Here is a 23951-nt window from a genome sequence, read left to right as displayed (position 1 = left end):
CTGAGTGACGTCATCACAGTCAATGGGTGGCAGCGAGACTCCCCCAACGACAATAACGACAACACACGCGATATTGTTGTTGCAATTGTGTTGCGCCTTCGCAGGCAGTTTGTTCCAGGCCTTTTATTTGCGCGAGGCGAGAGACCAATGTTTTTTTGGCACGAACGACATGACGTCATCTGCAATTCCGGCGGACGTGGTTCCCCACGGGTTAGGGGTCGCCGTGGGATCCGGATCCTCGTGTTTCGCTATAGGATCCGGATCCACCAATGGGTTCGGATCCTTTGACCCGGTGACCACGCCACGTCCTGCGGGCGCGTGCATCGCGGCGTGTGAGTGGCCCATAAACATCAACAACATTCACACTTAACTATCAACAACATTCACACTTAACTATCAACAACATTCACACTTAACTATCAACAACATTCACACGTCACTATCAACAACATTCACACGTCACTATCAACAACATTCACACTTAACTATCAACAACATTCACACGTCACTATCAACAACATTCACACTTAACTATCAACAACATTCACACTTAACTATCAACAACATTCACACGTCACTATCAACAACATTCACACGTCACTATCAACAACATTCACACGTCACTATCAACAACATTCACACTTAACTATCAACAACATTCACACTTAACTATCAACAACATTCACACTTAACTATCAACAACATTCACACTTAACTATCAACAACATTCACACGTCACTATCAACAACATTCACACTTAACTATCAACAACATTCACACTTAACTATCAACAACATTCACACTTAATTATCAACAACATTCACACGTCACTATCAACAACATTCACACGTCACTATCAACATTCACACGTCACTATCAACAACATTCACACTTAACTATCAACAACATTCACACGTCACTATCACTTTGCTATCAACAACATCCATATCAGGAACACTTCACTATCTTAAATCAACGTCATAATTAAAACGTCTCCATCAACATTACATTATATCATCAACACCATCAACATTAAATTATTTTATTGGGTCTTTCGGTAAAGTCACGTAGATAGGTTCAAATAAAATAACAAGAAAATAACAAAAAAAACTACGACGTTTCGATCGCAACACAAGCGGCCAGGAAGACGACCGCTATCTACGTGACTTACGAAAGCCCCAAGAATATTAAAGTGTAACTATCCACATTAAAGTAACGCTATTCACAACATCATCATCAACAACCTTACTATTACCTTCAACAACCTCACCATATGAACGACCTCACCATCACTAACCGCTTTTAACAACCTCAACATCACCACTGTGACCATCAACAATCTCACTATCTTCGCTATCAACATTAGCAACATCGAGGTAATATCATCATCAGCATCATCGCGATCAACATGTAAAAACATAAACTATCATAACCAACACCGTAATCTTGTTAGAGCGGCGCGCTGCCTCAACGTGGTGTCCAAGCTTGTGAGCCTTTCAGACCCTTCGCTGGCTTAGGGTCACCCACACCACGCAAGGCGCATCTTTCACCATCCCACACGAACCATTGTGGTGAAGTATGGTCAAACAACCTCCCCCCACTCACTGACTGACGCACTTAAACCATGGCCCCCACCCAGGCTCTGGTGTCCACCAGCCATTTGCGTCTCACGTAGGGGGGGGGGGGTTGTTTTGACCATACTTCACCACGCCGGTCGGTGTGAGCTTTTCTGTGCGTTTGTGGGTCTCTGGTAGCGTTCGCTGGGAAGGTGGTGGATAGGCGAATGCTAAGAAGTGATACAAACACGAGGGGGGAGGCCTTCTTGATTTGACCATTGCTATATACAAAGCGTGGACTCTTGTCGGGTGAATAAAGTGCAGTCGAACTGGAAGCAGGTTGAACTAGTAGCAGATAAAACTTGATATTAAGGTCGTCTCGGCGAGTTTGAGAACTCCACGCTTCTGAAGGAGTGGCAGCCTTTGTGATAGAGGGAGAGTTGATAGTAACTCTGGAGGAGTGGTTACAAAGCCACAAAGCTACATCTTAAATTAGAAAGTGGCGGAAACATGCCCTGGATGGAGTATACTGAGTAAAAGGGTTTATTTAAATGCTGGTATTATCGTTCATCAAACTAATCCAATAACTTGCTAAACTTGAGTATGTTTTTTTTATCACAATGGCTGAAGCGCAGATTGGTACTCAGGATCTCGGCGGTATTTGGCCACCTATAATTAAAGGCAATGGACGTTGCTTAACAAATCCATCTGATAGTCCAGTGAGATGGAAGATCGATTTTTCAATAGGGACATGGGCCAAAACAAATACAACATAAGCACGTATAAAAAAAATAAGATGATACACGTGCAATGGTGATGCAAATGTTGGTGGTGATGTTGAAGATGATGGTGGTGCCGCCCACAGGAGATGACTCCGTCCTCTTGGTGATTTATCTTCATGGCTTTGTCAGCGCGATCTCCCGCCTCCACGGCCGGCGAGCTCCATCTCAACATCATGGATGACGGCGCCCCCTTGGCCACGCCGGGGCCCCCTGCCGGCGCCAGCCTGCGCGCGGGCGAAGACTCGGCTCTCCCGGGCCACAGCCCAGCTCCGCACGGCGACAGCTTTCCCATTGGAAACGGCGGTTCCGTGGGCGGGCGACTCCATTCCAATGGATTTGCAAACGGCGGCAGTGGAAGTGGCGATGGCACCGGCGAATGGCACTCCGTAAAAGATCCCTTCGGCGGCGGCGGCGGCTTTACCAGAGTTGGTGCTCGTAGCGGCGGCTCGGTTTCACGCGCGCGCCACTGGCTGCGTGCCCGCCGCTGGCGCGCCCACTGGCGGGCGCTGCGGCCGTGGTCGTTCGGCGCGTCGCTGGCGCCCGTGGCGCTCGGCGCGGCGCTGGCGTGGCGCGCCGACGGCACGTTCCGCCCCGCGGCATTCGCCGCCACGCTCGCGTGCGTGTTGTGCGTGCACGGCGCCGGAAACCTCGTCAACACCTACTACGACTTCGCGCGCGGCGTGGACTCGGGCGACCGCCGAAGCGACGACCGCACGCTGGTGGACGGGCTGCTGGCGCCCGCGCAGGTCGTGCGCCTGGGCGCCCTGCTCTACAGCGCCGGCTGCGCGGGGGCCCTGGCGCTGGCGGCCGCGTCGCCGCTGCGCAACGAGCACTTGGCGCTGCTCTACTTCGGCGGCCTCTCCAGCTCCTTCCTCTACACGGGCGGCATCGGCCTCAAGTACGTGGCCATGGGCGACGCGCTCATCTTCGTCACGTTCGGCCCGCTTTCGGTGCTCTTCGCCTTCTCGGCGCAGACGGGCCGCCTCGCCGCGGGGCCCCTCGCCTACGGGCTTCCGCTGGCGCTGCTGGCGCAGGCGGCGCTGCACGCCAACAACGCGCGCGACGCCGAGGGCGACCGCGCGGCCGGCGCCGTCACGCTCGCCATGGTGATGGGCCCCGCCGCCTCGTACGCGCTCTACATCGCGCTGCTGCTGCTGCCCTTCGCGGGCCTCGCCGCCGGCGCCGCGAGGCTGCGCGCGCCCACGCTGGCGGCGCCGCTCGCCGCGCTGCCGCTGGCGCTGAGGCTGGAGCGGCGGTTCCGCGCGGGCACGCTCGGGGACGTCCCGCAGGGCACGGCGAGGCTCGGCCTGGCCGTGGGGTTGCTGTACGCGGCGGGCGTGCTCCTCGCGCCGCCGGGGAGTCTCCGCGGACTCACGTGACGGCGCGCAGCTCGCGCGCTTCGACGCTGGTCGACGCGCGCGAACAACAATCCAGCGCCGCAGATGCATAAACGAGCACGTGGGAAAGCACGTGCGTAATCACTTCCACACCCCCGGAAATCACGCACATGAACACTCCACTTCTTTCGTATGGCTTATGTAGATGCAGAGTAACAGCAACAATTTCACGTTCGGGTGGTCAAGCCAGATAACCGCGTCAGAAGCAGCGGAGTGTATCGCTCGTGCACGCACGCACACATTAACACACACATTAACACACACATTAACACACATACATTAACACACACATACATTAACACACATGTAAAGTCCACAAATCAATGAGAGTCTCCACTTGTCGTATTGTTTCATGGGAGTTAATTGACCATACTTTACTACACTGGTCAATGCGGTTTAAACGGGGAGAAAGCGCGTACATGTAGGAGCACAAGTACATTGATGGATTTTGTTGCACTGCCCTCTGCTGCCCACAATCAAATATGAAAGTGTGCGCATTCACACTCATGCATTCAAGCAAATGTCCCCAATTTCACCCCAGAGACCATTGTTGCAAACGCTATTTTGGTCACCGGTAAGGTGAACACGACAGACGAAGGCAGTGTCACAAGCGCCACACCTCGCTGCCTCTGCATTCCTCTTTGCCGACATTCGCACCCCACAGTGAACACTAATTTCAGTGAACTCGGGAGAGGCCCGTGTTCTATTAATACGCCAATTACCAGTGGTGTTGTGCATATGGCCTGGGGTTGCACGGGCTTGGTGTCTCTTACACGAGGCTGTTTAAGTCTTGTCCAATGTCAGACGAGGAAAATACAAACCGTGTGTGTAGCAGTCCGTTTCTCTTTTTAAAGAGGAGTTGTTTGAAAATGACTTTGAATGTAAATGGAGCGTTTGTATATTACTTTAATTAAAGTTAAAATTTTGGAAACCTGCACATTTGGAATCAAGCGACTGCTTTTTTTTTTCAACCTCCATCCACCGTCCCATCGCAACATGATCACTGTCGACACTTTTACCTGCACACTTACCACACACACACACCCTGAAGCTACCAAAACCTCTCCAGTTAATGTCCGCTGTCTTTATTTGATATACAGGTGGAGCATAACCATTACTGTGGGTCAGTCTCAATGCTGCGTCAAACACAGCTAAAGCAGCACTGGAGAACAACGCCTGCCGGGCGCCGCCGTCAAAACCTCGCACGTACCGTGCGTACAATTCGTATGCATGACAGCACTTTGTGCGCGTGGGTTCATCGGTCGTGCCGAATACGGTTACGTCCCCCGGCGAGTTTGCTGCGTGTAACAATATACATTTGTACGTCTTATCACTCGCTCTAGCAGCATTAACATTGTGTAAGTTCAGTAGAATGTACACGCGTGCTTTGGCGGTCGTGTATTAAAGTGCGACTGTGCGTGCGTTGCGCGCGACGCACAAGAAGTAACTTGGCGAGTGTGTTGTTGCACGTTGTAAGCGATTCTTTTAAGTCCAGATATAGTGGTTTGTGCATGTGACGTGGATCACGGTTGTTCGCGAGCGGCTGTGTGGGTAGCTGTGCTTGAATGACTGCGCGGCTGTGGATGTTTCTCCGTCGTCCATCCTCGATCCGGAGCGTCGATTCCATGCCCAAGCGACGTTGCGCGAGACCCATGCTACCCCACTGCAGGGCTGGCATTTCCCCAGTGTCTCCCGTCGTATTTAGATACACTTCCCCCGTCACCTTAGGTTGCAGCTCTGAAGAGTGGTGTTATGGGTATTATATAAGCGCTGGAAAAAGCATTGCGGGAGAAGGGTGGCAGTGAACCACTCCGCTGGGGGTAAATATTGGTTCCGAAGCACTAAATTGTGGAAAAGTGGTTTTAAAGCAATGTCATTTAAGGAGCCATACACAACGGCAAGCATTGTGGGCTGATAGTATTTTCTTCCTGTGACAAATGGATTTTTCATGGATCAGACCTTTGAAAGTGTAGCAGGGAAAGCTGGTGGGAAATTGAGTCAAGCTTATTTTCATGTTTTTTTAAACATAAAAAACTTAAATGCAGGCAACAAATGCACTTCAACACAAAAGCAAACGCACCTCGCCGACCGAGAGGCCCACAGACTCAAACAGCAGGGATTGGCATCGCGGGATTTGTCACACCACACCTCAATCTTAAAAATAAAGTATTTGGGTTCACAACGGCCACATGTCAGGGCGTTGAGCCAGCACCTCCCAAGGCACCGATATCAGCCCCTCCAGCCAAGTACCATTAAATACTTTTTGTATTTTCCCATTTTGTTTTACTTACTGCTTTAAATAAACTAAGTGAAACCAGCCAATGGGGTTGTCTTCCATCCGGGGGTCACACTGGCTATGTCAGGACACCGCGTCGGTGTGGAGGTTGGGCATTATTTTTAGACGATAAACCATGATGACCGGGCTGTTTACTGCCAGGCCCACTTGTGGGTGAGAGGACGAAGGGAAATTGCTTCCTGCGACCGTCCTGCCCACTCCTCCACGCAGTGATTCCCATGACAGGGCATCACCTTTGAAGACTACAAAAGCGTAGAGCAACACAATATCAAGTGTGTACGCCTGTAACAATTCCCCAATTGAAATTATTACGTTCTAGATACGTGGCTTAAAAGTTGTGCATTAAGAATCCCTTGGACGTTATGCACGATACGCAAACGCGACCTTCAGGCTTAACGGTGCAAAAGAGACGGAACATACAGGTCACAGGACACACGAGGCGACAAAAATTAATTTGGATACAACTCCATATCGTAACATTGGATTGTGAATCGTTGAATGGCAACTGCTGCGAGTGAAGGGCAGGGCTTGCGCCAATGCAGGGTGCAGCGTCCAAACTAACGTACTTAGCTTAAACTGCTTCAACAACCGAGGGGGCTTGTTGAGCAGACAAGACGGGCACGGCCGCGAACCGCTCATCCGCACAGCAGGAGGACAAGGATTGGTTGCTGTGTAACATTGGTAAAAAGCCTGCGATGTGATTTCCAGGTTGTTCCACAACATCGTGTGACCATACAATTCCTGTCGGGGGGGGGAATCTGGAATTAATTGAAATGCTTCATTGTGCAGACACAAAGCGCCCGACTGGGAGGACATCTGTGCGCAATCAAAACATTCACATAACCCGCACAGTGGTGCCCTCTCTTATTAGTCATTGCCTTTTGCACCGATTCTCTCCCACTAACCGTCGAGCTGCCCGTGGTGGATCTAGATTAATGTTGGTCGGACAGCATTAACCATGCCAGTTTGCAAGGTGCAATTATTAATTTAAATTTCTCCACATTCTTGGGAGTGATGTTCACACGACACGAGCCACTCATTGACCCCCGTCCACTACGGACGCTCGCCGAGTCGGCACGCAGAGCGGGGGGGGGTGCAGTGGGACGCGTGTCGAGTTGGGCAAACAGCAAACCAACGTGAGCATTAGCAAGCATAAGGTTTTTTTTTGGGTTAGATCGCTTACATTTAAATGTGTCGTTAAACCCTCCACCACCCGACACAGCCAACTGGTATGGTTTTGTTGCGTAAACAAAACGTGCCAATTCATTACGAGTTCAGCACACGGGTGCATTGGAGAGTAAACCCACAAAACTCGAATTGTAAATGCTGTGGGTTTACTCTCCAACACACAGATGTGCTAAATTAGTAACGAATTGGCATGTTCTGTTTATGTGACAAACCTTACTAATTGTTCGTGTCGGGTGGTGGCGGGTTTAACGAGACATTTATATTCATGGCTAACTAAAAAAAAACCTTTATAATGGATATTGGTCGCGAAAGCCTACGTTTCAAACCATTGGCAAGCAACCGGAGCAACGGTTCCGCACCACCAGTGGTAGCGTCACAAAAGCGCCAGCTCCCTCAACTCCCGATGGGAAGAGTTTTTGTCATGCAACGTTTCCGGAGTGTTGAAGCTAAAGTGGAGTGTGTGGGAGGTGAAAACATGGGAGGGAAACGGTGCAAGACCGGCAGGACGAAGAGAGCAAGGATGAGAGAAACGGACAACAGGTACTAGGGACGAGCCCACGTAGACATGAAGGACACGTTGCGTTTTGGAGATGGGTCAAGATTCGGCAGTTTATCCGACTGGCGCTCTTCTTGGCATCTGGATACGAAGCAAGGCATCGTTAAATCACTCCGCATCCCTGCATGGGCATCGGAGCTAACACTTCAGATTGAGAGACGGCCACGGAGGTGGCACGGTGGCCCAAGCGTCTTTCAATTATCTGACCCGCACGGTCGGGAGGCGACCACCGGCTTCAAACCCAAATGCCGAGCGAGTGGCTCGGTCTGTGCCTGCCTGCAATTTCGACCAAAAGAACAAAATCAAATAGGTCGACAAACTTTCTTGCAGTTCACCTGTGACTGAGCTCTAAACTTGTAACACAAATACATAAGGTGTGCGAGAGGCTGATCAACTGTCGCATGACGATCAAGGAGAGAGACCGATGCAAACCAACGCTTATCTTTGCCCATCACGATGTCTGTGGTCGTGCCTACACGGGGTCGTCCCTCTTAACTTCCCACCCCCCCCCCTGCAACCCCCATTCCCTCAATTGCACTTTAAAAGTTTAAAACATCGCGTGGTCGTTTCTTCACATCAACGCCGGCCCAACGGCCCAATGATGACGGACAGCGCAGTCCTCGTTTCAAGCTCGTGACCATGGCCATGGCCAGTCGAGGAGTTCTCGCGCTGTTGCGTTGTTTTGAGACGAGCACAAGGAAAACCACAAGCGTGACAGTTACATGGGCTCGGGATGAAGTGAGGGAAGAGCCTGCTGAGGACACGGCAAGCATGGGCTCTTCCCTAAGACTTTGGCAAGCGTGCCGGGGACCTTTCCCGGAGGTTACGTACAGCACACAACTTGTCCCAGATGTCAGGCCATCATTCACAAGGGGGGGGGGGGTTTGTGGAAAAAAAATACATACTTCCCATGGGATCACAAGCCAGACTTTGCACACGCTTTGTAGCTCACGCGCACGGATACACGCACGGACACACACGGGGAATTCCCGGAAAGAGGTGGAAAAATCTTCCGCCACTAATGGCGGCGGCCAGCCGGGCGGCCGTTGTTTGAGCACGCTCGACGCTTGACAAGTTTGCTCTGAGTTGACGGTTCCATCACCCATCACTGCCCTGTGATTTTCGTCAGATGTTATTCTCATCACAATCATCGTCATCATCATCAACCAGAGTGCACCGCCTGCTGTGAAGTGGACATTAAAGAACTCGTGGCGTCCTTCACAAGGGTAGACCTTTGTGTTCCAGTGGCGTGGTCCAATATCCGCAAGTCAAATTCTGAAATGGGATGTTTCCAGGAATGGTGGTTTTGTGTGTGTTGACGCTGAAGAAGAGTCTAAGGACCTGCAGAATTTCCAGGAAGAGCTGAGAATGCTCTTTCACCTCCAAAGACAAAATGAAACATTCTATGATTTCTGGGAAGAACAGTGACATCCCTCAGAGCAGAAGGAATAATTTTCAGGATTCCCGAGGAGAACTAAGAAATCCCTCTATTGCCAACGCAAGAAGTGGCAGCTCAGTTCCTGGGAAGTGCTGATAAATATTCCAGGGCCAAAGAAAACATTCGAGGGAATTCCCCCAAAGCTGGGAAAACTCTCGCAGCAAAAGGAAGCAATTGCAGAATTTCCGGGAAGAGCCGGCAAAGTTCCTAGCATCAAAACAACAGCGCTGAGAATCAGTTCTGTGGGTGAGCAGCCCCCGCACCCCGTTAACCCCACGCCCTGCTCGCTCGCTCACTCGCTACGCCTCGCGGGGCCGATTCACCCTGAGTACTTCTGCCATCTTCTCGGCAAGCGTGTGGGGCGAGTAAGCCTTGAGGCGCGGCGGGGCCCGCAGGCCGCGCCAGTTTTCGCCGGAAGATTCGCATTTGCGGGGCTCGGAGGGCGGCGGCGGCGGCGGTGGCGGCCCCTGCAGGGGAGGAGGAGTGAGCTGTGTCGGCGGAGCTGGCTCGGGCTGGTAGTCCAGCAGCCGCGGCAGGAAGTCGGTGAGCAGCTCCTGGAGTTCGGCTGCGGGAGGGCGACAGGCAACTGGTCAGTGTGGAGTGCTCGGCCAGTGTGGGTGCAGTAACTCAAATGTGGCCAGCGTTGTGTCTTCATTCAGCGTTGTGCATCGTCCGGTCAGTGCATCGTTGCCACTTTGAGAGTGGCCAACTGTGTGGTGCGGTGAGTGCGGTTCGAGACGTTAGGCCAGGGCGGTCGGTGTGCTGCGACCCTAGTTGTTCGGTGCGGCATGCTGCGTGCTAAGCGCGGCACGTGGCGTGCGGCCCCTCACACGCCATGTCGTCGCGGCCAAGGTAGGAGCACCAGCGGTCGCGCATCAGCTCGACGGCGCACAGGTCGGACTCCCTGGCCACGGCCGCCTCGTCCCCGGCGTCGCCGCCCTCGCAGGAGCTGCCCAGCGGGGCCAGGAGCGCCATGGCGGGCAGCACCAACTCCGTCATGACGGCGAGCGAGCGCGTGGCCTGGGCCACGTCCCCCGTGCCGAACGTCAGCGCGCACGCCTCGTTGACTCGCTGGGGCGGCACGGGGAGAGAGGGGAGACGGCGGGAGAGGGAGGAGAGTGTGGGGGACATTGACAAGCAGACAAGACTTTGGAAGGGTAAAACAAGAGCTTATCTGGCACCAATACAGTGACATTCTTGATGTGCCTGGCTATGTTTTTGCTCGTGGCCAGGCAGCTTAACCCTCCGATTAGCACGGCTGGCTAAATACGGTGCGAAATAAGTTCAACATACATACGTAAAACACAGCAAATAGTGCACAGTAGGGGAGAAGAAGTGACTCGTCTGCCATAACGTCTGGGTCTGACCCGTGACGCTCTTGCCGGCAGCAAAAGTCTTCCGCACTTCACGCGACGGCATCAAAGCGCACCGAGCTTGGCACAAGCATTGTGGCGACGTCACTGGCCACTTAGTGGCGAACGGTGGCCGTTTGTTGTTGTTGTCGTTGTCGAGTGTGAGAGCGGTGGTGGTGTGGCTCGCGAGTGAGCAAGCCAGGGGCGGAGCCTCACCCGCACGCACACCCTGCGGTAGCGCGCCAGCACGTCGCGCCGCACGCCCCGGCGCTGGCCGCGCGCCAGCAGCTCCTCGTTCACCGCATGCGCGTGCATTAAGCACGGCAGCGCCTCTGTGTACCTGCACGCGTGCACAAGGGCACACGGGCGCACAAAAGACAAAGATCCCCCCCACCCCGTATGGCTTCAAGAGACCGTTGGGGCAAGTGCTGTTAGCGAGCACTTACGAAGGCCGGAACGATACGCGAGGGGGTGGGTGGCCAGGACCACGCCCGGCCGCCATCAAACACCACACATGTACACAACACAAGACTTCAAGCCGTGTGTCTCTGCGTTTAATTCAGAGGCCGAGGTCTAGATGATCTGTTTGTAAACCCCGGCCTCACTTTGAAATTGAACCACCGTGGAATCTCTGTGCACTGCACATTACATATGTGTGTGTCTGCTGTTCAATAATAAAGCCCGCACACCCAACCACCGCTTGCCCAAGCAGGCTTTGTTTGGCCAGGGGGGACTAAATGGGTGCGGCACGGGCTAGAGAAGAGATGAGCTGATGTGGTTACAGGAAGATGTGGAGATGAGTAGATTTGCTTATGGAGGAGGCTCGTGAAAGATGCTACTCGGTAGTTGGGAGGCAGTTGCTCTCCAATAGAGGGCAGGGATGCGACGCTCACAACAAGGAGCGGAGCGCCGGGCCGGGCCGAAAAAACAGCAGTTGGCACAGTGCGGAGCGTAGGTGGTATGTGCATCTGCCAGTCATCTCAAGTCAACCCATGGCACTTGGGTCTGTCCCGTGATCTCCTGTAAGCGAGCCTCACGTGACCTAAAAGTACACCTGGTCTGGCACAGGCGCTATGGTGATGTCACTGCCACTTAGTAGCAACATATTGCCGGCAGTGTCAATATTTACCTGAGCCCAATCTCTCTGTACGCTACTTAACGATGCCAGTTCTCTGCACTACTGATCCGAGGTAATTGATGTTCACTATTCAATGATCACACAGCCACACTCACTCTCAACCTCACACACACACAGTGTGGTACCTGCCCTCCTGATATTTCTCGATGCCCATAACCAGGTAAACACACACTTGCCGGAACAGCTCATACTCCTGGTGCCATTTCTATAAAAAAGAAAAAACACAAACACGCATACAAATAAAGCACACACACACGTGCATTACAATTACATATGCGCATCCATACATTTGACAAAGATCCCCGTATAGCCTCAACAGACTGTTGAGGCAAGTGTGAGCGTGCACCTACGATGGCCGGAACGGCACACGAGGGGGTGGGTGGCCAGCATCACGCCCGACTGCCTTTGCCTCCCCAGTAGCAATGCTTACACACCGCACCAGGTACTCATTTGAGGCTGAGTCGACCTAGGGGAGGGCCAAGACCGGTTCAGATAATTGTTACTGGTGTTGGCCACATGTGGGAATCTAACTCAGGTTTCGTATCGCAGTGCGCTACACCGCAACACTCCCGCTCCCCCATATATCCATACACTTCAGCAGTTTTCCTGCTGTAATTGTCTCACCTGATGACGACCGCTTGTGCTGCGATCGAAACGTCGTGATCTATTATTTTCGACCTACGTGACTTTACCGAAAGAACCAAAGAGTACACATACACTACTTAAACACATACATGCGGGTTTCTTGAGGGTTGTGTGTGCTGGAGGTGGATCACACACCTGGTACTCAGCTGGATCCATATCTTCAGGACTGATTTCTTGCAATTTCGCCTGAGCAACCTTCATTATCTTAATGAGCCTAATGAGAAAGACACACACGCATTTTGCATTCACAATACCGAATGCTAGACTCATATTCTAAGTCGCGACTCAGGCTAATGCTTGGCTTGATTGAGCCGTCTCAAACCCAACGCTTTACTTGAGCCGGCTTTGAGGACGGCCCCAGCCATGTTCAGGATTTCAATTGAGCTAAGCCCTGAGCCGAGCCACGACTGAGCCACTCATTCTTCTTTGAAAGCAAACCTGAGCGTTAGAGGCCACGTCAGAGCCGAGCTGTGACTACGAATACAATCGGATACCTGGGTAATAATCAAGATCAGTGGCTTACGACTGTTCCATGAAAATTATATTCAAGATCAGTGTCCAGGAAACTGGGGTTAGGGATCAGTGAATTGGTGCTCTGTTCCAGGAAAACGGGTGTTCAGGATCAGAGGCTTGGGACTATTTCAGGAGACAGGCGAGCAGGATCAGTGCACCGGGTGACTGTGATCAGTCTATCAGTAAATCAGGCGAGTGAGACCCAGGGGATCAGTGCATCAGATAACTGGGATCAGGGGATCATTGCATCAGGCGAGTGGAACCAGGAGATCAGTGCACTAGGCGAGTGGGACCAGGGAATCGGTGCATCAGGCGACTGTGATGAGTGGATGAATGCGTCAGGCGACTGTGACCAGGGGATCAGTGCACCAGGGCCTCACTGCTCGTCGTAGCTCAAGTTCCGGTCGGCGAACTGCTCGAGCAGAGCGCGCTCCACCACGCGGTTGGGAGCCTCGTTCTGGAAGAGGTAGATGACGACGTGCTCCAGCCGCTCCTCACGGCCGCGCCACGCCGTCGCCGCCGCCCCTGACGCGCCCGCGGGCGCCAGGGGAGGCGACGCGGGCGAGGAGGCGTCCGGGTACGACTCCTGCGCCAGGGTTCTCAGGCGCGCGTATTCTACGCGAAACGCCTGCACGCACGGTGGGGTGGTGGCGAGTGGGGGGGGGGGGCAGAGGCACGCGGACGGTGCAATGTGAGAGGAGGCCGGAGTATGCGGAGAGAGCTTACCACGGTGCACGAGGAGGGTAAACAAGGTCCGCACAGAGAGATTCAAGTTATCTGCGGGTGTACTGCCATCTCGGAATCTTCATTTAATTCTGGATAAATCCGATGAGCTATGCAGCTCTTTGCCACAGATTCTTCTGTCCAACTCGCCGTGTATACGCGCACTGCGCCGACCAATAAATACATCGTGTGGACCACACACAAACGCGCGACACACGAGGACCCGGTTCAAGCTTCGAGGGAAGCAGCAACCCTACAAATTAACCCAGGATGTCGACGCCGTGTCCCCATGGCAACGGCAGCTCTCGGAGTGGCCGGTTACCGCGGCGACAGCTACCTCAATGAGGGTGGCCTCGGGCCCCTGAGCCTCGCGCACGAGCCGGGCTCGAGCGACCGCCATGAGCACGCCTTGCATGGCCGGCGTCAGCATCACCTGCACATGCACACACGCACGCACAAACATCCACCGTGTGGTCAGCTAGCGACGTGTGGGGCTAGCGACGTGTGGGGCTAGCGACGTGTGGGGCTAGCGACGTGTGGGGCTAGCGACGTGTGGTCAGCTAGCGACGTGTGGGGCTAGCGATGTGTGGGGCTAGCGACGTGTGGGGCTAGCGACATCTGGGGCTAGTGACGTGCGGGGCTAGCGATGTGAGGTCAGCTAGTGACGTGTGGGGCTAGCGACGTGTGGGGCTAGTGACGTGTGGGGCTAGCGACGTGTGGGGCTAGTGACGTGTGGGGCTAGCGACGTGTGGGGCTAGCGACGTGTGGGGCTAGCGACGTGTGGGGCTAGCGATGTGTGGTCAGCTAGCGATGTGTGGGGCTAGCGACGTGTGGGGCTAGCGACGTGTGGGGCTAGCGATGTGTGGTCAGCTAGCGATGTGTGGGGCTAGCGACGTGTGGGGCTAGCGATGCCTGGGGCCAGCGATGTCAGCGAGGTCCTGTTAATGCCAGCAGAGCGCATGAAAGGATGCTGTGCACAGCACGAAGCCTGGCCGCCTGTGTCCCCCAGTGGTGATGCTTCATGCACACCGCACGCCGAGTCCCATTTGTCTCACCCCCGTCTGCCTGCGTCCCAGTGTCTCCCTCGCCTCCCCGTGCGTCCTATTTATCTCCCCTGTTCACCTTGCGCGTGTCTCCCGCGTCTCCCGCCCACCCCCCCCTCACCTCGTCGTTGTAGCCATGCTCCTCCGCCTGGACGACGATGGTCCCCACGTCCGGGATGGAGACCTCGACGACGCGCTCCACCCTGGGCTGCAGGCACACACGCGCACGGGCACACGGACGAGACGGGCGCAGCACAGCGGTCAATCGCTGACGAGGTGAACGACGTGCGGTGTCGCGATGCGTCACCGCCGGGCTCCACCACACCGGAATGACGACGACGGTGATGATAATGAAGAAAGATAACTGCATCTGAGCCGGACCCCAAGAGTGACCGACGTAGAAGGAAATGATAGCACGTAGGAGACCTGATGATGCAGGCAGTGATGGGAGGGAAACTGGCACTATTCGGACATATATGTAGGATGGAAGGAACAGGAAAGAGAGGAAGGCCTAACAGAGAATGGCCTGATAACGACATAAGAGACTGATGTCGGAGAGATATGCACTACTTGAGCATATTGGCACAAGATAGCGGAAAGTGGAAATAAATGACGAAATATCGTGATGATGATATAGTGGACTATAATCACTTGGATGATAATAACGACGACGATGATGATGATGATAATCCCAGGGATGACGACGCTGATGACAAACACTTGCCTTTTCCGTGGGCGTGTCCGGGCCTACTTTCATGTACTCCTCCGTGCCTGAAGGTGAGGGTGACGGGGCTGAAGTCCCTTCACGACCAGGAAGAGACGCAGATCCGTCCGCCTCACTGCCTTGCCTCTGGGTCTCGCCTCCCAGAACGAAAAAAAATTATACTGTGACAGGTATAGTGTTGGGGCAATAGCCCTTGTTGAGAGCAATAAAGAATAATGGTTATAATCTGTTTTTGATAGAGCGCCCTCCTGTACACTGGGATAGCTCAAACATTTGTAAGGGCACCCCCAGTGGCAGCTGTCCCTGTCGGCACATGGTCACTCAGCACGTAGCCCATGTACACACCACTCAGCTTCGGTGTCAACCGAGGGGAGGGCCCAAGACTGTTTAAAATATTCTCCCCATCGTTATTGGCCGTGAGCGGGAATTAAACTCAGGTCGCCGGGTCCGGCGCAGAGTGGCGCAAACCACAACAACACGCGTGCTTCCCACGCACACAGAAAAACAAAGATCCCCCCCCATATTGCCTTAACAGACTGTCAAGGCAAGTGTTGCTAGCGAGCAGCACCAATGGAGGTCAGCCCGCCACGCCCAACCGCACGCACGTTTACTCTCGCGCATGTGCGCGTAACTCACTGATCGAGGCGACGTCCGGCGCGCGCCCCTCGTGCACGCGCGTCTCCTCTCGCTCGCCCGCGCGAGCGCGTCCATCCACGCGCTCGCGCGTCGGCTCCGCTTCCTGCTCGAGCGAGTTCGTCTGCGAGTGCTTGTCCGCCCGCTCCTGCTCGCGCGCGGCGCCCGACCCCTCGCCCTCGCGCGACGCCGCCGCCGCCGCCGCCGCCGCCGCCGCCGGAGGGGCCGCCCGCGCGGGCGCTTGCTCGCCGCCGTGCTCGTGCCGGCGCTCCTCCTGCTCGTGCTCGCGCGGCTCCGCGCGCTGCCCGGGCTCCCGCGCGTCCGCGTCAGGCTCTGCGGGCCGCTCCGGCCCGTTGCCCCGCATCGCCATCTCCGACAGGAAGCGGTGGTTGTCTTTGGCGACAAGGTCGCGCAGGGCGGGCGACAGGGAGGAGAGGTCGCCCACGGCCTCGCCCGCCAGCTCTACGCACGCAAGCAAACGCATATATTAAAAAACGCACATATGACAGGGCCTCGCGCGAGCGCGTCGAGTTATCATTACGTGCGTGTGCTCGTCTGTTTGAGCGTGCCGGCCTTCGTAGGTGCTCGCTAACAGTACTCGCCCCAACAGTCTGTTCAGGCTTTGTGCGCGCGTGTGTGCATTTGTGGGGAGCAGTGGTGTCGTGGTTAACTTGCTGGGCTACGAACCGGATGGATCGAATTCGATTCCCGCTCCATCGGTGACCAATATCTGAAGCGGCCCTGGGGCCTCCCCTGTGTCTACTCATGTCAAAGTCGTCACTTGGGAAACAAAGGAGACTGGGCGTGGGTGCTGGGCACCCACCCCTTCATGCGAAGCGCCGACCTTCATACGTCGCTATCAGCACTATGCTCCAACAGTTCGGTGAGAGTTACATGGGGGTTCTTTGTGTGTGGTCACGTACCGGAAGTGAAGTCGTGCGCGCGGGCGTTCACGTACACGAGGCAGTACGCGCTGGCGCTGCGCGCGCCCCCTCCGTACGAGTCGCGCACCAGCTCGGCCCATGAGGCGCGGCTCACGCGCACGTCGTTAAACTTGCGCCAGCAGGAGTCGGAGCCCGAGCTCTCGTCACTCGCACCAACGCTGTTGCTGTTGGAGCTTGCGCTGTTGCCACTGCTGCTGCTGCTGCTGCTGGCGGCGGCGGCGGCGGGCAGACGCGCGTGCTCGCGGACGTACGCCCAGTAGTGTCCCGCCATGGCCTGCCCGTCGTGCACCAGCACGGCGTGCAGCCGGTACGGGAGCTGCACACGGGTTGGGCGTGGTGCCACAACACACGCGCGCACACACAGGTACAAAAGACAACGATCCCCCGTATAGCCTTAACAGATTGTCGGGGAGAGTGCTGTTAGCGAGCAGCCTATGAAGGCCGACACGGCACACGATGGGGTGGGTGGCCAGCAAAACAACGTACAGCCACTCTTCCCCACTGCACGCGCGCACACACACATGCAAACAGCAAGAATAAAATGGCTGTCGCCATACATCCGTCTTTGTTTATATATTAGTGCTATAGTCACCCGATGTCGGCTTCATGTTTAGTTTCGTAATTTGTGCTGTGATCAATCTGGAGGTGATCTAACCAATCACATTTGCGCTGCAAGGAATTTAACGCTTGGCTTTGATTTAACGTCGATTTGTGTTTGCGAACTGTTTCTGAATCCTCACGCGGCAGTGGTTTTGTTTCCGATTGCTTCTTATAATTTTGTGACCTACGTCCTTCCTGCAAATGAGAGACCATCCTGGTGGCCTTGGGTTCTCCTGGTTAAACAAAATAAATTGACGCTCGAGTTCATGTGCATGTTATTGTGTGTGTGTACCTGTCTAAAGGTCTTGTCCGTGTACATTAAGTCGATGGTTCTTTTGATTCGACAGATGCTGTCCTGAAGATCTGGTGAAAAATACATAGACAGGGACATAGAGACAAAGCGGGGGAGACGGACGCAGACGGGGAACACAGGGACGAAGGAGAGAGTGGGTGACGGAACCAGAGAGGAAAAAAGACACAAAGGAACAGAGTGGAATGTGAGTGCGACAACAAAATGAAACGAGAGTAAGTAACCCTTTCCCTTTCCGATGACGTGCGTGTGTACATAATCAAAACGAAACCGGAAGAAAATCTCAAAATAAAATATCTCAATCGGTACCGAGACTCCCACAAGGCCATGCGGGAAAACGTGTGGCACAGCTATCATAGAGTGCGATCGTGTCGCTACAGTTCTCTGCGGTGAGGGCAATGTCTTTTCAAACAACGGAGCTACGCCTCTTAAAATAAAAATAACGTCAACGGAACCCACCCTGCCACTTGCAGACGCCTCGGAACGGGAAAGGGGTTAACACAGAGAGGCAAGAGTAGGAGTCAAGAAGGCAGAGCGAGACATGGAGATGGCTGGGGTGAGGAGAGAGGGGAGGAAAGAGGCGGCTGGGACAAATACATAGCCAGGGTGAGGAAGCAAGGAGATTTAGGAAGATGGAGCGAGCACAAGTGAGCCAAGAAGAAGGGGAGTAAAGACGTCACTCGGCGTGCGCCCCACGTCTGTGTATGCACGCTCTCCCATGTAGGCCGCGTGCGGAGCGGCGTTCCAAGTGCACGTCTGCATTTAACAGCCTCGGCATAGTGGTGGCCAGGCGGCTCAGGGGCTCAAAGCGCTGAGCCAGTATCGCTGCGTGCCTGGGTTTGAATCCGGGCAGCTGTCTTGTGATTTAAATGGGTTGTTAAGTGCACGTGCTTGCAAGGGTGCGTGTGTGGGTGCATGCATGCGTGGGTGGGTGGATGCGTGGGTGGGTGGGTGCGTGGGTGGGTAGGTGCGTGGGTGGGAGCGTGCGTGGGTGGGCGCGTGGGTGGGCCCGTGGGTGGGCACGTGGGTGGGTGCGTGGGTGGGTGGGTGCGCGGGTGCGTGCGTGGTTGGGCCCGTGGGTGGGCACGTGGGTGGGTGCGTGGATGCATGGGTAAGTGGGTAGTTGCGTGGGTGTGTGTGTGAGTGCGTGGGTAGGTGTGTGCGTGGGTAGGTGTGTGCGTGGGTATGTGTGTGCGTGGGTGGGTAGGTGCGTGAGTGGGTAGGTGCGTGAATGGGTAGGCGCGTGGGTGGGTAGGTGAGTGTGTGGGTGAGTGTGTGGGTGGGTGGGTGCGTGCATGCGCCCTCACCCTGCAGCTCCCTCTGCACCTGGCTGTTCCAGCGGCTCAGCACGGCCCTCACCAGCTCCAGCTCCAGCGCCGTCACCGCCTGTGGCGCCGGGCAACCGTGCCACTCCAGGCGCCCCCCCTCCTGCCGCGCCTCGACCGCCTGCACCCGCTGTACGTCACACTGCTGCGTCGAGCCTTCCTGCTGCTCCTTACACTGCTCTGAGTTCTCCTGCTGAAAGTTTCCTTGCTGTGGGTTACCCTGTTGCACATGCTCCTGCTGCACGTTTCCTCGGTGCTGCTGCTGCTGCATGTCCTGCAGCAAGCTCACTTGGTTTGCCTCCGACTGCAGGTCGAAACGCTGCTGCGTCTCCGTCTGCTGGTTACTCTCCCCCTGTGCCAACTCCTGCTGCTGCTGCGTGATGTCTTTTTGCTGGCTCCCCTCCTCTTCCCCCTGCTGCACGTTCTCCTGCAGTGTGTCCACCTGCATTGCCTCCTGCTGCAGGCTGCCTTGCTGCAGCACACTGGCCTGCTGCGAATCGGCTGTCCGTTGTTCGGTCCCGGGTGGTGGTGGATCGCCGGTCCGATTTTGCTCGCCAGACTTCTGCTGCGCCGGGACCTCCTGTCGCGCCCGAGCGCCGTGGCGTTCTTGCGTGTGGTGCGGTTCGGGTGCTGAGCAAGCCACAGCGGCTGCTGCAGAAGGTGGCTGCGGCTGTTGCCGCAGTTGGTGAACTTCACCATCAGCGACAACGCAGCCCGGAGCAGCTGTGCTGAAACGACCAGCATCACCCAGCACCGTCAGCATCTCCTTCAGCATCGCCGCTGTGCTCATCATCACCATCAACGTCATCATCACCAGCGTCATTACATTATCAAGCACCATCAGCATCTCCATCAACATCCCCACCATTATCGACATCATCCTCATTACAATAACCAACACCATTACACTCACTACCATCACCAATACCAACATCATCGACATGACCATCACCACAAATCGGTATCTCCATCATCACCATCATGCAGTGGCCGTTGATGCACTAGTGGGCGTGTGTGCGTGTGTGTGTAAATGTGTGGACGTGTGAGCGACATCACCTCTCGCTCTCGGATAAATCGCCGTTGATATCCAGCGCCTCTGCCTTCGGCTGTTTAGATGACTCATCAGAAGGGGGTAGAGCCACTCCCAGTTCGGCGACCCCATTAATCAACACGGGGCCGGTGTCATCCACTAACAAGGCCCGGTCAGCCGGTGACTTCACAACAGTGGGCGGAGCAACGTGATTGGTCGAGGCTATGTGAATGGGCAAGACCGCAGGAGATGGAGCTGTGTGATTAATTGATGTCGTGGGGGTGGAAGTGGTCGCACAAGATGGCGCAACGTGATTGGTTAAAGGTACAGGTATAGGTAAGGAGGTAGGAGATAAAACAACGCGATTGGTTGACTGCATAGGAGTGGGCGGCACAGTGGAAGACAGATCACTGTGATTAGTTGTAAGTACAGGGATAGGCGAGGCTGCGGAAGATGAAACAACGTGATTGGTTGATGGTATTGGAGTGGACTCGACAATGGGAAACAGAGCTATGTTATTGGTCGAGACTACTTGAGAGGACGAGACGGTGGGAGATGTAGTGACATGATTGGTCGAGAGCGTGCAAGGTGGCTTAGCAGCGGACGATGGACCCTTGTGATTGACTAAGGATGTAGGAGGGAGCAAGACAGTAGCAGGAGGTGTGGATGCAAACTGCAGGGCGCAGGAGAGAATATCAACCAACGGGTACCTCTGAGGACCGGACCCATAGCTCTGATATCTGGACACCCACGGAAACACAGGGACACATACAGAGACACAGGGGGACAAAGACGAACAAAAACAAGGGAATGTGAGAGAGACACATTACGATAATGAGACAAGAATGCACATCAAGTCACTGGGAGTGTGTGTGTGCATATATGACCATTACAAAACACCTGTGTTTGGCTCGCTATTGGCACGCAGCCATGAAGCTGTGGTGCCACACAGCAGGGCAGCGTGGGCCAGCAGAAGAGGAAAAGTAATCAGCCAATAAATGCTAAATGAGAAGTGGGGGGTGAGGCTGTTACCGTGCTAGGGTTTGCTGGAGGTGGCTCTGCTGCTCGCTCAAGCGCCGGATCTCATCCCTCTTGATCCTTGTCACCTCCTTGTTACTCTCCATGTACCTACATCATCATCACCATCACTACCATCGTCACCATACCCTACATTATCAACATCGCCACCATCACGACCATCGTCACACCTTGTCCTACATTATCAACACCAGCACCATCTCCCATTATAACCATGCCCAACATCATCATCATCAACATCACCACGCCCCGATTGTCAACAAATGGGACATCATCAACACCAACGCACAGTCACCATCAACACCATCACGGCCCCCATTGTCGACATCCTACACCATCCAACATCACCTTCACCGCAACGGTTACCATCAGTATCAACACCACTGTGATTGACAAAGTGGTGTGTGATGAGGCATCGGTGACACCCAGTGTAGATGTGGGTAGGTGGGCATTGGGGTGTTTATAGACATGGATAAGTGCGCGCACGTGTTGATGTGTATTGGTCGTTGTCTGTTGTTGGTGAGTAAGAGTATGTGTTAAGATGTATGTTAGGGTGTGTGGTGATAGCTGTTAGGCTGCTTGTTGGTGAGCCTGCGGTAGGGTGTGTGTGTGTGTGCGTTTGTCAGCGGAGAGCGGTAGTGCAGTGGTTAGTGTGCTACGCTGCGTAACCTTTGTAATGTGTGTGAGAGACTACGGGTAAGGGTGCGTGTTGATGGCTGCGTTAGGGGTGTGTGTTGGCTGGTGTGTGTCAGAACTTGGTGTGAGTCAGTACTTATTGTGCAACTATATGGCCGAGCAATGCGCTGTGTGTTACGCTCAGTGCTCTGAGTCGGAGCTCGCGTGTCTGTGCTTCGTGTGTTGGTACCGATCCATGTAGATGGTGTCGGGGAACTCGAGTCGGGAGTGGATTTTCTCCGGGCGTCCAACCTCCGTGTTGAAGCGAAATCGAGACAACTCGAGTGTGAGCACAGGGGGCAGCTCCGAGAACCACAGCTACACACGCAGAGATCACAGTCACACGGAGATCACGGTCGCACAGAGACCATGGACGCACGGAGTACCACCGACGCATGGAGACCACCAAACACCATCACACGCTTACCACCACGTGGGTACCATCACACGGCACCATCGTCACACGGGAACCAACAGACGCGATGCCAGTACCTCTTGCCCAGAGGAGGCGCACGCAGGCGGCTGCTGCTGCTGCTGCTCGATGTCGCCAGCCATGGTGGCGTGCTCCAGGCACTCGTGGAGGTCGTGGAACCCCGACACACGCACGGGCAGTGGTCCGAAGCCCTCGAGCACCGCGAACCGCTTCCCTAAACACACACACACACAAGGATAAAGATCCCCCCTCCCATATAAATATATATAACCTTTAACAGTTTTGGAGCATTTGCTGTTCGGGAGCACCTATGAAGGCCAGCACGGCACACAAGGGGGTGGGTGGTCAGCACCACGCCCGCCCACCTTTGTCTCCCAGCAACCAGGTACTCATTTGAGGCTGAGTTCGACCTAGGGGAGGACCAGGACCGGTTCAAATAATTGTCGCTGGTGTTGGCCGTGAGCGGGAATCCAACTCGGTTCGCCAGGTTCGTAGCGCGGTGCACTAACCACTACACTACCGCTCCCAAACATACATACAAATCCACACTCGCACAAACAGGCATGGGCACACAGACAGGTATAGTCACACATGTACACACAGGAAAGTGCACACATGCAGGAATGGACACGGTCGCACAAGAAAACAAGCAGGTGAAACTATAAGGGTAGGGTCGGGGGTTAGGGCAATGGTAAAGTAAGAATAGATGTCGGGTTGGAGGTCGGGTTCGTGATAAAGTTACAAGGATATCATGAGGATATCATGACTGACGATGAGCTGTAGCGTGAGAGGCAAAGCAGGAAGGATCGGAATGGGTGTTGGGTTATTGGTAGGTTAGGGTTGAGGGTTAGTGGTGGTAAGGTTAACAATAGGTGTCTGGTTAGTGGATAAGGGCTGTGTTCTGGGTTAAGTTTAGGCATAGGTGCGGGGTAGAAGTTGGGTTTGGGCCGGGGGACGGTGCCGGACCCTGATTGGTGCCGATGGAGCGCGCTCGGCCGTAGAAGAGGTCGACCATGGGGTTGACGGTCTTCAGAGAGTCGTCCCTACAGCAGCCGGGCACCACACAGAGCCACAGCGTCACTCACGGCAGCAGCACAGCCTCTGCGCGTGTTCCCACGTGCGCGCAACCATCTGTGTGCGTGGAGCACCACTTGAACGTATCCTCGCGCGCGCGCGAACCGCTGGGTGCTTAAATTATTTTACGCAATTATACAATCGTGGTGTGTGTGTGTATGTTTGTTTGTCTACTGGTATGTGTATACATGTCAGTCAGTCAACCCATGGCACCTGGGTATGTCCCATGACCTCCCGCCAGCAGTGAGCATTTTTGACACTTGACGTGGTCTCAAAGTGCACAAGGGCCATGGTGACGTAACCATCACTTAGTGGCAAACGGCGGTTGTTGTAGTTAAGTTGACAGCTTTGTGTGTGTGTACTCGGCTGCGTGCAACCTTGTGTGTGCATGTGTCCTCACGTGTGCCCTCTGTACCTGCTTTCTTCAGCCGAGATCCTAAAGGCATCCTCAAGCCAATCGAGCAGCTTGTGGGTGAACTCGCTGACATCCTGATGACAAGAAAACGAGGCACACGCAAACACGGGGACACTTAAGGGC

General features: G+C 54.6%; 2 protein-coding genes across 4 annotated transcripts in view; one reads left to right on the top strand and one right to left on the bottom strand.

The window, feature by feature from the left end:
* Window positions 1-136: 136 nt before the first annotated feature.
* Window positions 137-4672, top strand: UBIAD1 (UbiA prenyltransferase domain containing 1). Its single transcript, XM_032970901.2, has 2 exons — window positions 137-332; window positions 2422-4672. The coding sequence occupies exon 2, from the start codon at window positions 2455-2457 to the stop codon at window positions 3715-3717; it is 1263 nt and encodes a 420-aa protein (XP_032826792.1). The 5' UTR covers window positions 137-332; window positions 2422-2454; the 3' UTR covers window positions 3718-4672.
* A 132-nt stretch (window positions 4673-4804) lies between these two features.
* LOC116951950 (ubiquitin carboxyl-terminal hydrolase 25-like) overlaps window positions 4805-23951 on the bottom strand; it is a 30993-nt gene continuing 11846 nt past the window's right edge. For all 3 annotated transcript variants that reach the window (XM_032970859.2, XM_032970879.2, XM_032970887.2), the window contains exons 8-26: window positions 23829-23902; window positions 23306-23382; window positions 22399-22553; window positions 22097-22224; window positions 21226-21321; window positions 20220-20933; window positions 19146-19891; window positions 17821-17891; window positions 16908-17244; window positions 15988-16446; window positions 15352-15488; window positions 14749-14835; window positions 13922-14017; window positions 13242-13489; window positions 12484-12562; window positions 11829-11908; window positions 10782-10905; window positions 10044-10284; window positions 4805-9778 (exon numbers count right to left, since the gene is read on the bottom strand). In XM_032970859.2, coding sequence (XP_032826750.2) covers window positions 9513-9778; window positions 10044-10284; window positions 10782-10905; window positions 11829-11908; window positions 12484-12562; window positions 13242-13489; window positions 13922-14017; window positions 14749-14835; window positions 15352-15488; window positions 15988-16446; window positions 16908-17244; window positions 17821-17891; window positions 19146-19891; window positions 20220-20933; window positions 21226-21321; window positions 22097-22224; window positions 22399-22553; window positions 23306-23382; window positions 23829-23902 — 4215 coding nt within the window. In that variant the 3' untranslated portion in view covers window positions 4805-9512. The remainder of the gene's footprint in view (window positions 9779-10043; window positions 10285-10781; window positions 10906-11828; window positions 11909-12483; window positions 12563-13241; window positions 13490-13921; window positions 14018-14748; window positions 14836-15351; window positions 15489-15987; window positions 16447-16907; window positions 17245-17820; window positions 17892-19145; window positions 19892-20219; window positions 20934-21225; window positions 21322-22096; window positions 22225-22398; window positions 22554-23305; window positions 23383-23828; window positions 23903-23951) is intronic.

The sequence above is a fragment of the Petromyzon marinus genome, chromosome 3 (assembly GCF_048934315.1).
Source record: "Petromyzon marinus isolate PM22_M1 ecotype Great Lakes invasive population chromosome 3, UKy_Petmar_22M1.pri1.0, whole genome shotgun sequence".
Classification (NCBI taxonomy): Eukaryota; Metazoa; Chordata; class Hyperoartia; order Petromyzontiformes; family Petromyzontidae; genus Petromyzon; species Petromyzon marinus.
This window is presented reverse-complemented; position numbering and strand designations above follow the sequence as displayed.

Excerpts from the sequence above, each read along its gene's own strand:
- UBIAD1 (XM_032970901.2), top strand. The coding sequence starts at position 2,455 with ATGGCTTTGTCAGCGCGATCTCCCGCCTCCACGGCCGGCGAGCTCCAT.